Source organism: Glycine max, chromosome 4 (genome assembly GCF_000004515.6).
Source record: "Glycine max cultivar Williams 82 chromosome 4, Glycine_max_v4.0, whole genome shotgun sequence".
Classification (NCBI taxonomy): Eukaryota; Viridiplantae; Streptophyta; class Magnoliopsida; order Fabales; family Fabaceae; genus Glycine; species Glycine max.
The window spans coordinates 43765802-43786123 of record NC_016091.4 but is presented as its reverse complement, the minus strand read 5'-3'; the positions used below and the strand labels follow the sequence as shown (position 1 = coordinate 43786123).

Here is a 20322-nt window from a genome sequence, read left to right as displayed (position 1 = left end):
GTCATGTCTCTACTCATTGAGGCCGTTAGTATATTGTTCCTTTATTGATGACTTTTCACACTCCTACTTGGTTATTTCTTATGAAAGAACATTCTAAGTTATTTTACATATTCAAGTTTTTTTAATATTTAAAATCAGTTTGGCAAGTCAATTAAGGTTTTACATAGTTACAATGCAAAAGAATACTTTTCCAAAGACTTTCCTTGCACCCTTTACAAAACAGAGTGACCGGAAAGAAAAAAAATCTTGTTGAAACAATTTGTGCTTTGTTGCTACATGCAAATTGAGTCGTGTTAATTGGATGTAATTAAATCAATTGAGCCACATCTTCTGTTGTCAATACTGGTGTCCTCATCCACTGTTATTCCCCAAAAGTCCCATATATCATATTCCTCCTCATGTTTTCAGATGTACTTTTTCTGATCAGGACCTTTCTCTGGTTGTAGTTCTCTCCTCAAGCTATTAAAGGTATCTTTCTTAGCTATTTCAGGTTATAAAAGGGATGTCATCGTTATAATATCCTGACTCATTGATGATATAGCTCTGCTGATGTCAATTCTATATAAACTTAAGTCTATAAACCAATGACTAATCTAACATTAATTAAATTAATGACATAAAAAAGTATGATGCTTTCTTAGCAACTTACATGGGAATTTTTTCGTGAAAAGTAACATGAGAAGAAATATAAGATGGATCTGCATAAAAGAAAATTATGAGCTAAATAAAAATGCAGTAACAATATCATGTCTATAAAAAATTTCAAATTCAGAAAAGAAACAAAGAAAAATAGAAAAGGGAAACCACAAAAGCTAAAAATAATAAAATAAGAATTTATTGGTAGATGCCTTCTCTTGGTACTCTAGCTCCCCAACTTTAATAAAAGCCTCACATAAACTATCTCATTCCAATTCAGTAAACGCCTACAGCATAAACAATCCACTTTGAAAGGGCAGCTATTGTTTTCTTTCATGGGAAGTGAGTCTATGTGTGTACATATTAGACTTGTAGTAGTCAATAGCAAATAACGGCAGTGACCTCCCCGAAAAGATGTAGGGGGGTAGCAGATGGCAAGATGGCCACTATTTTAATATTCTAATAGAATAATATTAAAATTTAAATATTCTGCTATTAAATTTAATGTTATGTAAATTAAATAATCAATTAAATAATTTTTATTTGAAACTAAACAATAGTTGATACGTTCTGATCATGTATTCTAACTTTTTGTTATGAAATTAAACTTAAAAAAATTTTAAATATCTTAATTAAAGTTATTTCAATGCCATCATTCTAACTAAAGGGAGAGAGGGAGACCAAGAAGAATAATGAAATAAGTTGTTAAGGGGATTTCATGGTAAATAATATCTTTGAAGATTGGTCTTACACCAAATGGCATTGCATGTCTATGTAGGTGACCTCAGCTAGGGATATAAGGTTTTTGTTGTTGTAGTAGTAGTTGATGTTGCGCCATCATTCTAAATAATAAAGAGTAAATTTCAAGGTATTCAATACATCGACGGAAATTTTTTAGCACTTGAGCTCCAACTAGTTCTTTAATACGAGTAAAATAATGTATGATTGAATTTATTTATTGACTCAAATGATATACTTTCATTTATTCAGTAACAACCTTAAAACCATATTTTGCATGTGAGTGTGACAAGGTAAAAGACGCTTACACTGAATTTGGTCTTTTGAAAAACTGAAGTTCCCATACATCTTGAGGTATAACACTTGTATTTACAAAATCCTGGATAGAAGCATGTGATGTTAGAATTATTATTAACAGCATTCTCGAGTTGTAAATTATAAAACTCACATTTGAGGTTATATTACTAAGCAGCAGCAAAGCAGCATCCACCTGCATCAGTGTGTCCTTGTCAAATTAAAATAGAAACTTACACAAAAATAACCAAGAGAGAAACAATTTCTATTAAAATAGAACAAGTAGGATAACAGTAACTACATACTACAACAGCAGCTCTTGAATGTTTCCCTTGCAGATTTTATTTGTCTGCTCAAGGATCCATTTGTAGGGCTGTAAATACATATGTACCTTAGTACCTCTGGTACTTTTTATTATATATATAAAATTACTTTTGCTGATCAAAAAAAAAATAATGATGATGATGATGATGGTGATAATAAATAAAATATCCATAAAAAGAAAAGGTTAACTATACACGATCTATTAATCATTTTATCAATTTTTATTGTAAATATGCTCAAAACAAATAACAAGATATTAAGTAAACCAAGAAGACTACAACAACAAAAGTCTTATCCCACTAGATGAGGCTAGCTACATGGATCACACAACATCATTTGACTTGCTTCAAGACCAAATCTTCATAGATATTATTTACTAGGAGATCTCTCAAAGCAACTTCCCCATGTTTCTTTTATCAACAAAAGTATGTATATATATTATTGATAATGATTGATAATTGTTAGCAGTACCAGAGGTACTATTTCTGTACATACTATCACACTGTTACCATCAATGTTCCGTTTTGAGATTCTAATATATTCTGAATGCAGTATATATTAGAGTACCAAAACACTGTGATGAAGAGCATGATAAATCCCACCCACAAAGGACCTTATCCCCCTCCACACAAAAGCTCAGCTTTAGTATGGCTGGTCCATACGTGATAAGGTGCTTCAAAATCCTTTTCCATGTTTTTCAGCCACAACCAACAAAAGTAAATCACCTCCTCCATCACTTGGTGACCATCAAATTCTTCATTGGCGAAAATCAACCTGTTCCTTGGTGCCATATACGCCATGTCAAAGCTACCCACATTGTTTGCCACCTATTCTGAACCACACCTTCCAAACAGCAGTATGAATGCTGTAAGAAGTGTTCATTAGGTGTTTGTGGCAATACTGTAGACACTCCTGGCCATGAGAGACACTCCCACCACATTGGTAAGATCCTATCACATTTAAAGAATAAATGTGAAGCATCTTCCTCCTCCAACATACACAGCGGACATCTAGACTCCTGTATATCCACATTTCTTCGTAAAAGATTAATCCTTGTTGGAATTCTGTCCCTCAACAGCCTCTAACTGAAATGTGCAACCTTGCTGGGAACCTTCAACTTCCCCAACCTGCGGAACACCCCATTATCATCCCCAGCCTCTCCCCAATCACCCCCTTCTTCGCTGAGAATTTTATATGTGCTGATAACTGAATACTCCCCACCTGTGTCCCCCAACCACACCTATATATCCTTCTGCAAAGGCTGAATACCAAGATCTTCCACTTCTGCCATGAAATTTGATGCCAAGGCCAGTTCACTCTCCATCAGATTCCTTCTCCAAAATAGATTCCATTCCCAAGTACCATCTTTTTTTTTTTTTATCAGCAAAACTAAATATATTATATATATATGACCAAAACAGTACCAGAGGTACTAGTACAAAGGGATATACATTCTCATATCTAGACACCAAAGATAAGGTATTCTAGATATAAGGAGAACATGTAGTTTGTTCTAATTGTAACACCCATTACATAACAAAACCCTGACTAATATTGCTTGACCATTGATTTAGATGGATTGTGAAATCTTTCTCAAAATGTCTAAGCCAAGTCCAGGTCAAGAAAATAGCTTCATCAAACAATCTATTAGCATTGAATTCTGCATTTGAGAATAGAATTCTGTTTCTTAGCTTCCAAATAGCCCAAGTTACCGCCAACCACCAATATCTCCACCTCTTAGCCCAAGTACCATCTACCAGTGGCCCCATTTGATAAATAAACTGTTGTCTTTGTTCTAAGATACAATAAAGGCACTGATATTTATCCATCATACAGATTCCATCGTCAAGCCATCCATCCTCCCAGAATCTAAAGTTTGATCTGCACCGGATGCTCCATTTTATATTCCCCCTCTCCCCATGTGTCCTTCTTGGTCTCCCTCTCCCCCTTTTCACATGACAAAAAACCATACAACGATACAGTTCACTCTTCTAATTAGGGCCTCCAATGACCTTTGTATGTGTCCAAACCACCTTAACTTATTTTGTCATCTTTTTCACAATCGGTACTACATTGATATCTACTCATATACAATAGTTTTGAATATTGTCCTTTCTTGTATGTCCACACATCCATCTTAGCATTCACATTTCTATTATTCCCACCTTTTTCTATTGCTCCTTTAATGTCCAACATTCACTACCATAGAGAAAGTTGAATGTAAAGCAATACAACAAAACCTGCCTTTGAGCTTGTTAGGTGCTTTGCAATTACAAATAACCCTTCCGCCTTTCCCCATTTTAGTCATCCTGCTTGTATCATGTGTGTATCATCATCATTAATTTCCCCATCATTAGGTTCGATATCTTCTCCCATATTTACTTCCAAGTTGTATTCTTGTTGCTTCTTGCTAAAATTACAATGCATTTACTCTATCTTACTCCTACTCAAGCAAAAACTTTGTTTTCAAAGTTTGTCTTTAAATATCAAATTTAAAGTAAATTGTTTCCTTTGATTTGTTTTGATGCACCACAGAAATGGTTTTGCTAATTGTCTTTAGTTGTATATGAAGATTGATTCTTATTTGTCTTGATTTCTCAATTCAAAATAGCAATTTTCAATTAATGATGATTATGGTTTTGTTAAATGTAATTCTTATTTGTCCTGATTTGTCAATTTATAATAGCATTTTCAGTTAACAATTTTTTTTGGAAGGCAGAAAATATATATTATTAATCAGAAACACAGCAGCACCAGAGGTACTGCTGGTGACATATACATAAGTACAAGACACCTATTATAACACCCTCCAAAACAAGATTTGAGAAAACCCAACACTGACCCCACCACATAGGATAGATATGTCCAACCCGTATTAACCAAAATATTCCACAAGGTTGGAAGACCAGTGGTTGAAAGAAGTACTAAACTTTTTCTCTCTGATCTTTAACCATGACCATGCTAGGAATAAAGCATCTTCCATCACTTTGGAAGGTTCAAAGTGATTGCCCTGGAATATCAATAAATTCCTATGCTGCCATATGGAGCTGGTTAATGCAATCCACCATCCACACCATCGAGTATGATTTTTCCCTGCTCCAAAGCCATCACAGAATTGGGCAAAGTGAGTTGCTGGAGAAGCTGAAAGTGGTCCTACCATCTGGTTCCACCTAATGGATTCCCACCATAGTCCTCTGGTCAATTTGCAATTGAAAAACAAGTGGCCAGCCTCCTCTTGGTAATACCCACAGAGAGGGCATTCATTTTCCTGAATGGGCACATTTCTTCTAAGGAGGTTATATCTAGTGGATAATCTATCTTTGATAAGTCTCCAAGAGAAAACCGCAGCCCTTGGGGGGATGTTCAGCTTCCAAATTGTCTTGAAGATATTGGCCTCTGGAATTTGTCTGTTATTGGTCATTCATTTTCAGTTAATAATGATTTTGGTTTTGTTAATTGTAATGCTGAACACAACCTAAGTAAAATAATGCAAGCTTGTGCATTCATTGCTTAGATCAACCTATCTTTCTCATCTTTTTTTTTTTTGATCGGCAAAGATAAATATTATATATTAAAAGGAAGTACCAGAGGTACTCAAAGTACAAAAGAACTCCATATAAATGGTTCCACAGTCAAACTTGAAATTTTGAAGGGGAACCAGTCTATGGATACAAAAAGCAATTACATGCATAAGTGAGAAAACTATGCTGTCCTCTGCTAATGCTTCATTGGATCAAAATCTAGAGAGCTTCTTCTAGATTGTTGATTGGTTTAAGTCGAAAAGGAACAAATAGAGCTAATTATATTTATATATTTAGAATGACTATATGAGTAAAGAATGGAGTAGCAGAGCTTAATGAAATCTATAGTTGTTAATTTCAATTAGAAATGGGGAGTAATAGTATAAATTGTACTTATCAAAGTCATTGTCCAGTAGTGTAAAATGATCCATTGACCAGTCTTAACATAATTGTCTTCAATCAAATCCCGATTCATTCTTTTGCTATAGTGGTCAATACTCAATAGTGCGCTATAGCGGTGCAACTTCAGATAGCAACCAAAATAGTCACTTCTCACATGCTATAGTGGTGCTATTATGATATAGGCTTCAAAAACCCATTTTTACCCCTAGAACATCATTGTTTGGGGGCTTTTGGGGGTAAAATATTCCACAAAAAGTCACCTCTATTGCTTCACACATTACAGGACTATTTATCATGTGTTCTGATTTTTCTTCTTCCTTTAGACTTCCCAATTCATCTATTTATTTTTTGTCTAATTTGTTAAGTTGTTTCTATTAATTTCATCACCTTTCATTTTCTTTACCTTATTACTACCTTCTCATTACTAAGTTCTCATAGCTCCTAGATTGATGATGATTGTGTGTAAAGTGTGACTAACTATTTATCGAGAATTTCTTTAATTTTGGGTTTTTTGTGTTGTTATTTGAGCATTTATACATGCAGTATAATAAATTATTTAGTTTGTATTACAGTATTTAAAATAGCAGTAGTCATGCAATCCCACTATTGCGTTTTCAGAGTTAGCTGCAACGTGCCATTATCCGAGATTGATATGTAAGATTTTTATTTATTTCTGTTAATTTAGCCAGTCATTCAAAAAACTGATTATCTAAATCGATAACCTATTAACTAGACCTAAACCTAGGCGCAAACATACCTAGAAGGACTAATTTGATATTCGTCAAAAACAACAATTTAAAATTGGGAGGATATAGTTCTGTCAAGAAAAAACTTACAAGAGCATTTATATTGCTAAAAATCGGTAACCCGTGCACAACAGTACTCCATAACAGTTGCCAACCATGGATGAACTGCAAAAATTAGTTTAACCAAAACAATGCATATTTTAGAAAGAAAATATCACACTGGAGACACAACAGGGATAAACAATTCTCCAAAGTAGCCCTACGAAAACTGTTAAAATTCAGTGACTTGCTGACTATTAGGGAATACATTCTTTGGAAATCAAACCTTGAGTTCTACTGAAAGATTATTCAAAAAATTCAATTAGCATAAATCAAACATGGAGGGGCAGCTCCTGTCCATACCGCATTTTTTTGTATCTTTAATTATTAATATTAAGTAAATATGCTTCACATTGCTAGCTTTATTGATTACTATAATCCATTCACAATAGTCTTTCCCCAGATCATTAAATAGCCAACAAACTACAGATTATCTGTTTATCCTACATAAAATTCAATACAAGCAAGAAAATAACAATGAATGAGGAGGATAAGATATTCTCCATAACCAAGAAATAAAGGAAAACACAACAAAGGAACAGAAAAGGCATGTTAATTCAAAACAAGCCCCCCAATGGCATTTTGACATGTTGATCTTCCATTATCAACACCATTATATGTTTAGCATTAGAATTTTGAGACATAGTGCGACAGACATCAAAGGACTGTGAAAATGTCTATGGAAGAGAGACCTCATTTAAGGTAGAAGATGGCATTGAAGATATCTCCGTCCCCAAATTTGGAAGCAACAGAACAGAAGAAAGTTCCTGCAAACTCCTTCAGATGCAATAGAACAGACATAAGTTCATATCCACGGTACCAATTCAAATAGACCAAAATGCCGTATATATTATAATATGGAAAATTGGATTAAAGTCCTACAACAAATTTGAGATGCACAAGCAATGTTCTGTCTTATTCACATGCATAAAAGAGACAATAAAACTGTATAAAGAGAACAAGGTCTAAATAACAGCAACATACCTCAGAGTCCACAACAAACCATCATAGATACGATCAACATTCGCAGAATTCAGGATTCTGCAATATTATCTCCATTTTATTAATAACCCTGATCATGAACATTCTTTCTGACAAAGATGTCATACAGTATTCAATTCAAATCATGAGAAAAGTAATTGGGCTTTTGAAGAAAGACCACATTCCAACCAGAAAATTATTTATCATTAGCTCTAGCTGTCTCTCCAAGCATGCACAATATTCCCACAGATAATTTTAACATTTTGTTATTAAAGGGAATAAAAGTAACTTGAGTATAGAAGAAAAAAACAGTGCAAGAGATGGGGAGAGAGTAAACTTACATGAATAAAAAAATTATTAGCAAAGAACTTATTTAAGTAGAAGAGAAAGATACACATATGTAAGAAGACAAGAAATCCTCAACATTTAAAGACGTTGCAATGAAGAATATAATAGACAAAGAAACAAAGTGCATGAATAAAAATGTAATGGTACAATTCACAAATGTTTAGGTTTTAACACCATCAAAAGAAAAGAGAAGGCAAGAAAATTACGAATCATAATTTTCGACTCCACACATTTCTACAGTGTTTTGTGCTGAAAACCACCAATAATTTTGAATAAGAAAGCTATGAAGGGAGCCAACATTGAAACAAATGACCATGGTAGTTATTCCTTTGTTTACCCCGCCAATCCTAAATTACCTGTCAAAGCTCATACATATGCCTTCAAACCAGTAGAGAAAAAGATCCTTGCAAATGCGAGTATGGTAGTTGCGAGTGAGAGAACAAAAAGCAGCATTCCTATAGCATAGATCCTTCATCAGAATTTGCCACAATGATACTTAATTTAAACAATCTCTGTTAATAGGATATAACACAACAAAGTTGATTGCTGCGTTATTATATCAGAAGATGTATTCAAGGACTAAGGACTTTACTACAGATTCTAGCATAAAATGTGAAAATAAGATAAAATGATAACAAAAAATATCTGTAAACCCAAAATAGGTTTAAAACCCAACAACTTAAACACTAAGGGTAATATGAATAAAGAATTCAATTTCTACTAAAAGTTTACATTTTTATTTATTGTTACAAACTTCAAATCCTGTACAGTGTACACACACATATATATTTTTTTGAACTGCAGATATAATTTATATTAATGATAGAAGTACCAGTGGTACTAGAAGATACAGATTAGGATTGACTGTTGCAGGGATACTAGACATACAACAGTATTACATAAAAAATAGCCCTGCCCTTCCTAGAAACATTAAATAAATGCTAAAGACATTGCTGAGGCCCACTGGAAAAAAGGGACATTAAAGTCCCTTTCCCACCCCTTCAGCCAGGTCCACATAAGAAAAAGAATACTATCTGCCAGTTTAGAGATATCAAAGGATTGACTATGGTGGGGAATGGAACTAAAATCAAGTTTTGGGAGGATCATTGGGGCTTTGGAGACACATCGCTGCTGGCAAAATACCCCAGTTTGTACCTAATTTCAGACCAACAGCACAACTATATTCAGGAGATGGGTCAGCAAACAGACAAAGGGTGGGAGTGGAAATTTAAATGGAGAAGACACTTGTTCGACAGAGAGCTTGAGATGGCAGATTGCTTCCTTTCTGAAGTTGCTGGCAGCAGTATCCAGATTCACAAAAAAGATGAGTGGATCTGGAAATCAGAGCCTACTGGACAATATTCGGTAAGAAGTGCCTATAATATGCTCAATGGAGTGGATGTTGAGGAGGATAATGGGTGGATGTTTGAGGAGTTATGGAAGATTCGAGTCCCAACTAAAATCACTATTTTTGCATGGAGGTTATTAAAGGAGAGACTACAAACGAAGGCAAATTTGAGGAGGAGAAGGGTGGCAATTAATGATCCATTATGCCCATTTTGTGGTAATTCTGAGGAGAACGAAGCGCATGTATTTCTGACATGTGACAAAATACTCCCATTATGGTGGGAATCTATGAAATGGGTCAACCTTCATGGAGCTTTTCCGCAGAAACCGTGGCAGCACTTTTCCCAGCATGCATTCTGTTTTCCTAGCAAAATTCGTATTAACCGATGGAGAAGTTGGTGGCTAGCCCTCACATGGACAGTGTGGCAGCACCGGAATAAAATCATCTTCTCAAATGAAACTTTTGATGGAAACAAATTAATGGAGGATGCTATTTTTACATTATGGACATGGCTGAAGAACTTTGAGAAGGACTTTGCTCTCACTTACAGCTATTGGTCGTCTAACATAGCAGCAGGATTTGTATTTTCAGGGGGGTAGAAACCATAGACAGTGGGTGTTGTAGGTCTTTGTAATACCTAGCTTTGGTTCCTTGCGAGACTGCTATTAGTCTGAGCTTGGAACCATGTTGCTGGCAAGCTAATCTAATTACATGTACTGTTTGGTACCTCTGGTACTCACTATATATATAATATATTTTATCTTTGCTGATCAAAAAAAAAAAAAAAAGGATTGACTATGGAAAATGATATCATTTCTAAGCTTCCAGATTGTATTTGTAGCTGCCAACCACCAAAGTTTCCATCTTCTAGCAGTAGCCAATGATCCTGCAGTAGGTGAGTGCTAGAGAAAGTTATCCATGGGTCTACAGTGGATAGTTCTGACTTCCTTCACCCAGGATAGGAACTCCCACCACAAGGGCTGAATTTTGTCACAAGTGAAGAACAAATGAGATGCAGATTCAGGCTTGCTGTTGCAGAATGGACATAAGTCACTGTCCATATGAATTTGTCTCCTAGCTAGGTTATCTTTTGTAGGAAGTCTATCCCATAACAGTCTCCATGCAAAGGACAAGGCCCTCGGGGGGATTTTAATATCCCAAAGTTGCTGGAAGGCCAATTGCTGAACTTCAGAAGCCTACTCAACTTTTAGCACTTGGTAAGCAGATTTGGTAGAGAAGATTCCACTAGAGTCAGCTCTCCAGACCCAGGTGTCCTTCAAGTTGCTGTTTAACCTGATTGCTGATATTTGGTCAATGAATTTCGAAGCTATTCCCATCTCACTATCGAACAGATTTCTTCTCCAAAGAAGATTTCACTCCCACCCAGTTTCAGAGAATGATCCCATATCAGCCATAATGTGGTTTCTTTGAGAGGAAATTCGGTATAGTTCTGGAAATTAATCTTTGAGGGGAAGCCCATCCTCAGCCCAAGCATCTTCCCAAAACAGAATTTGATCACCCTTACCCACTTTCCAGCAGAATTGATTAGTGGCAGCAATCATGTCCTGATGTTGATTGATAGCTTTTAGATCAGCCCACCAGGTAGAGAAATACTGTTTTTGAGGCCCCCGATCTAGTCCTCTCCACCCTTTATACTTAGAAATCAGAATCCTATTCCAAAACTGCTGTGGTTGATGGAACATCATCCATTTCCACTTTAGTAGGAGAGCATTATTAAGGGTGTTAAGATCTTTGATTCCCAATCCTCCAAAATCTTTAGAAGCACAGCATTGTGTCCAAGATACCCAAGCAATTTTCCTCCCGTGTTGGTTACCTCGCCAAAGAAATTGTCTTTGGATGGCAGATAACCTATTAATCACTGCTTTAGGGGCCCTGAAAAAAGACAAGTAGAACAGAGGTAGTGCAGTTAAGACAGCATTAATAAGGGTAAGTCTGCCAGCCATGGAGATATTTCTCTGATTCCACCTGTTCAGCCTAGCCTCAAATTTCCTGATTATAGGATCCCACACCGCCTTTCTTTTAGGGTTGACACCAATGGGGATACCTAAATAGCAAAATGGAAATTGAAGCAGGCCACAATTTAGGTACTCTGCAGCCTGGAAACACCACTCTTCAGACTGCCCTACAGCTCCAAATTTGCTCTTAGCAAAGTTAATCCTCAATCCAGAGACCAACTCAAAGCTCCTAAGAATAACCTTCACAGTTTTGACATTTTCCATGGATGCTTCTCCAAAAAATATCGTGTCATCGGCATATTGAAGAACATCCGCAGGCACCTTATTGCTCCCCACTAAGAAACTTGTAAAGCATTGTTTTGCTACCGCTTCCCTCATCAACCCTGTCAAGCCTTCAGCCACTAAATCAAAAAGGAGAGGAGCCAATGGATCCCCTTGTCTCAATCCTCTTTGAGGTTTGAACTCAGCAGTGGGGCTGCCATTCACAAGGATAGACATAGAAGCTGAAGTAAGACAACTCTTGGTCCACCTTATCCATCTCTCATGAAACCCCATTCTTGTCAACATGTACAAAAGAAATTGCCAAGACACGGAGTCATAGGCCTTCTCAAAATCCACTTTGAAAATCATACAAGATCTGTTAAGCCTCCTAGCCTCCTCAATTACTTCATTTGCCACCAAAACTCCCTGCAACAAGTGCCTGCCTTTAACAAAGGCTGTCTGCCTTTCATCAATAAGCTGAGGCATGACCTTTCTCAACCTATTAGCCAGCATTTTAGAAATAACTTTGTAGATACAGCCTATGAGGGAGATAGGCCTGAAGTCACTAATAACCTGTGGATCCTTTAGCTTGGGTATAAGAGCAATAAAGGAGGAGTTACATCCTTTAGGGAGAGAAGCATTAACAAAGAACTCTGCAATAAACCTAAGAAATTCAGGTTTTAGCTCCTTCCAAAAGTGTTTAATAAATTTGAAGTTGAAACCATCTGGCCCCGGACTTTTGTCATTCCCACAGCTCCACACAGCACACCTCACCTCCTCTTCCTTAAAAGATTCAACCAATAAATCCCTCTGAATAGGAGTTAAAGCGTGAAAGGGAACCCCATCCAGGTTAGGTCTATGCAGCTGGGGTTCATAAAATCTCCTCTGAAAATGCTGAAGAATTTCAGCCTTAATGAGATTAGGGTCTTCAACCCAACAGTCATCAATCATCAGCCCTCTCAAGGTATTTCCCCTCCTGCTGTGGTTAATTAGCTTGTGAAAATACTTGGTGTTGCTGTCCCCCTCCTTAATCCATCTGCTTCTAGACTTCTGCCTCAAGATGGATTCATAGAGATTAGACTTTTCCCAAAGCTCAGCTTGGAGATTCTTTAGCTGCTGGACTTGGTTAGTAGAAGCCTGTGCTGACATAGAATTCTCCAGCTCATTTAAATCCTGCTGCAGTTGTTTCATCTTCTTATAGAGGTCTGTTGTATTTTCTTTACTCCACAGCTTCAGTCTAGATTTAAGGATCTTGAGCTTGTTTTTTAAAACAAATCCACCCCAACCAAATGGCTGATTGGCAGCCCAGCATTCCCTCACCACATTCTGGAACTCCTTGTTCTTTAGCCAAGCATCAAAAACCTTAAAAGGCTTAGGGCCCCAATCGATGTTCTTAGATTTCACAATAATAGGGCAGTGGTCAGAGTAGTTTCTCTCCAAATTAAATTGAGAACTATCTGGCCATTTAACTAACCACCCATCAGTGACCAACACTCTATCAATTTTGATTTTACAGGTTCCATTTGGCCTGACCCAAGTAAAAGGCTTTCCCGTGCAAGGTATGTCATCAATTTCTAATTCAGCAATCCACTAATTAAATTCATCCATAGTGCTGCTATCATAACTGCTTCGATTACACCCCATTCTTTCTGAGGGGTGTCTAATGCAATTAAAATCCCCTACAAGACACCAACATGTATCTTGGGATTGAATCTTTCTACTCCTTATATTCTGCCAAAGCTGTCTCTTTCCCCGAAGGTCACAAGGGGCATAAACATTAACTACTACCAGCCTCTGCATTTCAGGCAACCAGGTTCCACCAAGCATGATAAAATCTTTTTCAGAAACACGAAAGTCAACCTGAAAAGTATTATTATTCCAAGCACAGAGGAGCCCCCCAGCAGCATTGACAGCAGGTTGCCATTCCCAAGCCACGCTAGGTTGTCCCCACAAAGATTGGCAGCAAGCTCTATCCATAGATTCCCTCTTAGTTTCTTGAAGACAAAGCAAATCAATTTTGAATTTCCCCACCAAATTCCGGATAGAGGCCCATTTAATGCCTCTACCCAGCCCTCTAATGTTGTATGAAAGGATATTCATCTAGGAATATTCCTATTCCCCAGCTCCAAAGCATGTTTCCTGTCCCGAGACTCCATAGCAGCAAATCTGTGAATACCTTCTTCTTGTTCTATGTCAGCCCGTATACCAATAGTTTGTGCAAGGCACCATTGCTGTTTGGCTTCTTCCATTACTTGGGAATTGCTTTCTTCTAAGTTGTTTAAATTCTCATAGTCTTGAGAGACTCTGAATGTTGGGCCTTTGTCCTCGAGCTCTTTGTCAATTTGCTGACCAACATCTACATAACAGATTTGGTCCTTCAGCTACAGGCTCGAGAGTGGGAACCTTAGATATAACATTTCGTTGCCTGACATAAACTTTGGCAAACATGTCTGGACTTCCTTTAGAAGATTGGGCCTTGGTTGGGGAATTATTCTTGTTGCACCCCTCCGTATTCCCTATTGGGCCCAAATTATTACTTGGGCCAAAAAATCTTTTGAAACTGCAGGGGGGACCTGTCTGGTTGGGTTCCCATAATCGTTAGTTGTCCCCTACTTTCTTCATATAAGTCTACCACCTTTTCTCCATTGACCTGCCATAGCCCAGCTTTTGTGTTCTCCAATGTTTCCTCCCCAAGTAAGCTGCTGTCTGCTATCTTTTCTGAAACGCATTCACCAGGGTCAACCTTTGCTAAAAGGAGGCCCTGGTTAGGCGTCGTTGTGACCTCTGCATTTTCCCTGCAATTATCATCAGAGCGGTTATTACCCAACGAAGTGTCTTGACCACTGGGTTCACGTCTGAGACCGCTGGTTATATCGTGTGACCAGTGGTTCGAACATTGTAGCATCTTCTTCGTGGACAACTCCGGCGAGAAGGAGAACGTGGTATCGGAGTCATCGTCGGCGGCGCCGTCACACTCATCGTCAGACGGCACGTCATCCGTCCAGTCGCCGGCCAGAAGGGACCTCTTGCGCTTCGTGTCGCCGTCATCTCCCACCTCCTCCACCATCCATACCTTGTACTCGTTAATCCCCACTCGGACAATGACTTCCCTGTTGATCGTCGGCGGAAGGGGAGTTCGGACTAACATGCGGGCCCGATCCAACCGGCGACGGTCCTCAGTGTCGTCTTCGGGTTCTATCACGTCGTCGATACAGGAAACGACCTTCGTCATGTGTTCAGTATCCCACGCCTCAATCGGGAAACCCCTGAGCTAGATCCAAACAACCCGATTGTTTGGTTTAAGCCCCAATCGCCACTTCTCTAGGGAGTAGAATATGGATTTACCGCCATCAATCTCCGATAAGATAAGTTGATGAGCTCTATCATCGAAAAGTCCAGTAAGGAGAACCATATCGTCCCCCAGGAATTTGGTACATATGTTGTACCCGAAATCCCACGATATGCGATCCTCCACACACTCCATCGACATAGGCTTCTTTAATTTCCCCACCCACGTCCCACTGCACCAGTAATCGCCGCCTTTGTTGGGTGGTATAGAGATAAAGGTTGTTGTTCCTGCGCCTATCACCATTCCTTCTGAAGCACCTCCCTGGGCCGTCACCTCTGCGTATGAACGCAGTCTTGGCCTGCTGCTTTGTTCACGGTATTTGCTAAGGTCTTTGATTGATTCCCCTCCATTAGCAATTGTTGTCTGCACAGGGTGTGTCCGAGTTGATCTAGCAAACCTGGGTAGGTTGACAAACAGTTTCTGGTCGTTGATGAAGGTATTATCCAACTGAACCTCTAGGCGCTTGGCATCCGAAACTCCCTTAAAGCGCACGAAATCATATCGTCTTCCGTCCTTGTTACGTCGTTTTGCAATGTAAACCTCACGCACATCTCCCCATTTTTTAAAATTTTCCCATAGTCGCACCTCAGTAACATCATCAGCAAAATGTGTGAAGTAGAAAGACGTGATGTCGTCCTTATTTCTCCAGTTGGGTTGATGGTATGTGGGCTCTCTCCATGTTGCGTGTTTGTCAGGACTTCTTTTCTCTAATATTTTCTTCTTTCTTTCCTTTGCTGACCTCTTGCTGGTTACCTTCGTCCAGTTTCCATCCTTATCATAGCTATCCTCCTTCTCATTTTTGTTGTGCCAACCCCTGTGTTCAGATATCCCCCTTTCTCCCCTGCTTCTCCACCTACGATGTTGCCTTCCTCCAACATTCCTCTGGTACAGGTTGTGGTCACGGAACAGAGAGTGCTCTCTTGCACTCCTCTCATGCCTGACTCTCAGTCTCTCCCTCCCTCTACCATATGCTCCCGTCCTCTCTGTGTCTTGCTTTCTCTCTCCCTCTCTATCTCTGTGTGTCACTCTCTCTCTATCTCTATCTCTCTCTCTCTCTCTCCCTCACCGTGTTTCTCTCTCGCTCTCCTAACTGCACGACAAGTGATTGGGAAAAGGAACACACACACATATATAATTGCTCCAGCACACATTTCATGACATAAACCAGACACAATTGTCATCATGACCTATCATTTTTTTCTCTATGTTTCCATTTCTATAAAAACTATTGAAAATAATCTAATACACAATAATGCAAACAATTAAACATCATACCTGTTAAAGACATGATTTTATCTATAGTAAACGGGGAAATATGGAAATATTGTATAGCCATAACAGAGATTTTGTTCATTCCTACCCTTAATTTGTATCTTCATCGATTATAAATAAAACATCATGTGTGATCTCTACACATTTTCTGTAAATCCTTTAATACCAATACATCTGATTTTATTTCATTATTAAGAATTTTTAAAATATTAAAAGCAAATGAGAGAGGCAAAGTTAAGAGCATAACTTTTCATGAAGCAGAGCAGCAACTTAAAAGTTATTTTTCATCTTAAAATAAAAGTGTTCGGTAAAAAAGTGAACTTTATGTAAAATAAACAAATGATGATTATGCCCCAGGTCCAAAATTGAATTTTCAATTCATGCCCTATCTGTGCTCCCTAATTTCAGCCAAAAATAGCTCAATCGGAATCCTTTAACCTTTATAAAACCATAAGCCCTCAATTTCAGCAGTTTGATACCATACGTTCAAAGTTCAAACTGATAGATTTGAGAACCAATTCAGAACCCCTGGCTTCCAAACAATCCAGGCAAATTATAGTAGACTCAAACCCAAAACAAACATTTACTAATATAAATATGAACTAAAACTAGAAGTTTTTCAAAACGTTTGCTTTGATAATAGAATGACTATTATTATAGGACAAGAGGAAGAAAACAGTACAAAAAGATAAGGAAGATTAAAAAGAAGTATTAAAACATAGATAAAAAGAATTATTAGTCTGTGCCAGTATGGCATACTACAGAATGTGCTGTGCAGTGCAAGCCTCAAATTAGCTTATAAATTACCATAGCCATTTGCCTTTCATGAGTGCCTCCCTCAGGATCACAGCAGCAGGCTCCCTCTTAACCCGTTTTTCACTTAATGAGGATCTGGTTGTATTCAGGCATGCCTGAGGAATAAAAATTAGGGAAAATTAGCCAGCAATATAGAAATTCTTATAGGGGGCAAAAGAAATAAAAATTAGTACATACACTAAATCCCAATAACAAAATAGCCAGTTTCCCAACCTATAAACAATACTGGACATCACATACACAAATAACTCTATAGATGGCAGAAATGATGACATTCTAATAAATGAAAATATAAGAGTAGCACAAAGTCACAAAAATGTCTGCAAAACTAAATGGATCATCCCAACAAGAAAAATGAATGACACTAGTAAAACTGGGAGTAGGCAGAGATAAGACAATCTCCAAAACAGAGGTACAAATAACAAGGAAAATAAAGGGCTAAACAAGAAGGCTGACCAGCTTATCTTCATATAAGAGAGACTCTTTTAAAAAGCATAATCAGAGAACCAAAGATATTGATAGAATTTGAGAGAAAATGTAAAACTGATTTCATTGATCAGAAAATTATCAAGCCAAGTTTACAAAGGTCTGCGTCAACTCTTTATATAGAGAGACTAACAGAACCTAACCATTACAGTTACTAACTGACTACAGTTGGTAACTTATAACAAACTAACAGAAATTGACAGCTCACTGTTAGTTAACTGACAGTTAACTAACAGCTTGAAGTTGACCATTTCCACTAAGTAAAAGCCAATACATTTTACTTAGTGGAGTAAGAATACTCTAATACCCTTCACAAGCTCATGGTGGGTGAGACCGAGAAGAATTGGAGGGATCACACAGTGTGAGCTTGGCCCTGAAAGCTTCAAAGTTGCTAGGAGATAAAGCCTTGGTAAGAATGTCCGCATAGGCACATAAACCACTTGGAGCAGCTGGTTCAGAACCTACTCTCGAACAAAAAATAAGTCTAACTCCATGTGTTTAGTGCGAGCATGAAGAACCAGATTATGAGCAAGAGATACAGTGCTTGTGTTGTAACAATGGATGACAGGGAGCTTATGTGGGACAGCAAGTTCAGTTAGAAGATGTCTTTACTAATTCTCACCTATGGAGAGTTAATTCTTGCAATAAAGCTTGAATTAGGTTTTGATGGAAGGTGTCTTTACTAATTCTCACCTATGGAGAGTTAATTCTTGCAATAAAGCTTGAATTAGGTTTCTATAGGTTTTCAAATGGTATGGACACATTGTACATATATCAGTACCACTTGTACTTTTCCCTTTATATTTTTTTTTTTTTGATCAGCAAAGATAATATTTTATAGATAAGGAAAGGAGTACCAGAGGTACTGTAATACAGCAGTATGAGTACCATAGCAATGGTTCCAAAGTCAGACAAAACAGGTCTGGGAGGGAACCATTATATGGGTACAGTAATATACATCTATTAGTCAAAAAGCTATCCTCTACTAATGCAAAAGCCCTGTCTAATGCTACTTGACCATTGGTTAAAATGGGTAGTAAAATCTTTCTCAAAGTGCCTGAGCCACGTCCATAAAGTGAATATTGCGTCTTCAAACAATATGTTGGCATTAAAGGTTGCATTAGAAAACACTATGCTGTTCCTAAGCTTCCAAGTGGACCAAGTTAGAGCCAACCACCAGCATTGCCACCTCTGCATCCTAACACCATCAGCCTGAACATCTATGTGTTGGAGGAAGTGCTGTTTTGGGGTGAAGGGGACAGCACCTTTTAAATTCAGCCATGAGATAGTTTCCCACCAAATAGGCTGGATTCTATCACAGTGAAGAAATAAGTGGGCTGAATCCTCCTCGCTGTTTCTGCAAAAAGGGCATAAAGTGTCTGTGAGCTGCACTTGTCGATGCTGTAAATTCTTTTTTGTGGGTAACCTATCGATAATTAACCTCCAAGCAAAAACTGTTATTTTACTTGGAACCATTGCACTCCACAATTTATCAAAACAGTCCTCCCGGCTTTCACCTACAGATTCCTCCATTAGCATTTTGTAGCCATTGTGTGCTGAATATTGGCCTGTTTGGTCTCCCGTCCACTCCCACATGTCAGATCCTTGTTGCTGAATAGTCCTATGTTGAAGCTCATTTAGAAAACTAACAGCCCAATCAACTTCGTTGTCAAACAACGCCCTTCTCCATGTGAAGTTCCACTCCCAACCACTATCATTGTGGCTGCCCACCTGCTGTATAAGCTGATGCTGCTGTAAGGAAACCAGATACAGTCTTGGAAATTTTTCCGCCAATGACTCCTCCCCGCCTATCCACCTATCCTCCCAAAATTTGATTTTATCTCTGCTGCCTACCTTCCACTTTAATCTATTTTGTATCCGCTGCCCCTGGTGTGTATTGTTGAGGGTCCTTTTTAAATCTCTCCACCATATTGATTGATGACCTGCTCTATCTGCTTCAAACAAACCCCTCCATCCTCCATATTTGGATTCCACAATTCTGGCCCAAAGTTCTCCATTGTGTTGCATGAGATTCCAACCCCATTTTCCAAGCAGTGCAATGTTGAAGTTGTTAATGTCCTTAATGCCCAATCCTCCTTTTTCCTTTGGTAGACAAACTGATTCCCACCTGACCCATGCGATCTTGTTTTGGTCAAGTCCGCCTCCCCAAAGGAATGTGCGCTGCAGTCGTACTAGCTTTTCCAACACTGATTTAGGGACCCTGAAAAAAGAAAAGAAGTAAATAGGTATTGATGTTAGCACGGACTGTATCAAAGTCACTCTCCCCCCAAAGGACAGATGTTTTTGTTTCCATTTCGATAGTTTTCTCTCACACTTGCAAATGATGGGATCCCACATCTGAGTTCTTCTAGGATTCGCTCCAATAGGAACACCTAGGTAGGTGAAAGGAAAGGACATCAAGCTACAGTTGAGGTAATTAGCTGTCTCAGACACCTCTGCAGTGACCAAGGCCAAGCTCCTGTACTCTGCTTCAATGCTAGACCTAGACACAACTGATTGCTTCTTTGACCACCAGGAGATAAGATTAGGCCCAAAGTAAACACAAGAATCAGATGTGGACCTCCTGTCATCAGGATCAGAGGCCCAATCTGCATCACAAAAGGCATTGATGGAAAAAGGGGCAAAAGAAGGTTTTAGATGAAGACCCCATGAGAGAGTGCCTTTGAGATACCTTAGGATCCTTTTAACTGCCACCCAGTGATGG

The 20322-nt window shown here is 38.2% G+C and overlaps 1 protein-coding gene across 3 annotated transcripts in view; it reads right to left on the bottom strand.

Annotated features, from left to right (window-relative positions):
- The window catches only part of LOC100788458 (serine/threonine-protein kinase ATM), a 94679-nt gene that overhangs the window by 58567 nt on the left and 15790 nt on the right, over positions 1-20322 (bottom strand). For all 3 annotated transcript variants that reach the window (XR_414032.4, XM_006578562.4, XM_041014918.1), the window contains 8 exons: positions 17103-17206; positions 8446-8544; positions 7745-7801; positions 7453-7537; positions 6752-6826; positions 1823-1864; positions 1683-1753; positions 650-698 (listed from right to left, as the gene is read on the bottom strand). Coding sequence is in view for 2 of the 3 variants with exons in the window: in XM_006578562.4 (XP_006578625.1) it covers positions 650-698; positions 1683-1753; positions 1823-1864; positions 6752-6826; positions 7453-7537; positions 7745-7801; positions 8446-8544; positions 17103-17206 (582 nt within the window). In the remaining variant the exon portion in view is untranslated. The remainder of the gene's footprint in view (positions 1-649; positions 699-1682; positions 1754-1822; positions 1865-6751; positions 6827-7452; positions 7538-7744; positions 7802-8445; positions 8545-17102; positions 17207-20322) is intronic.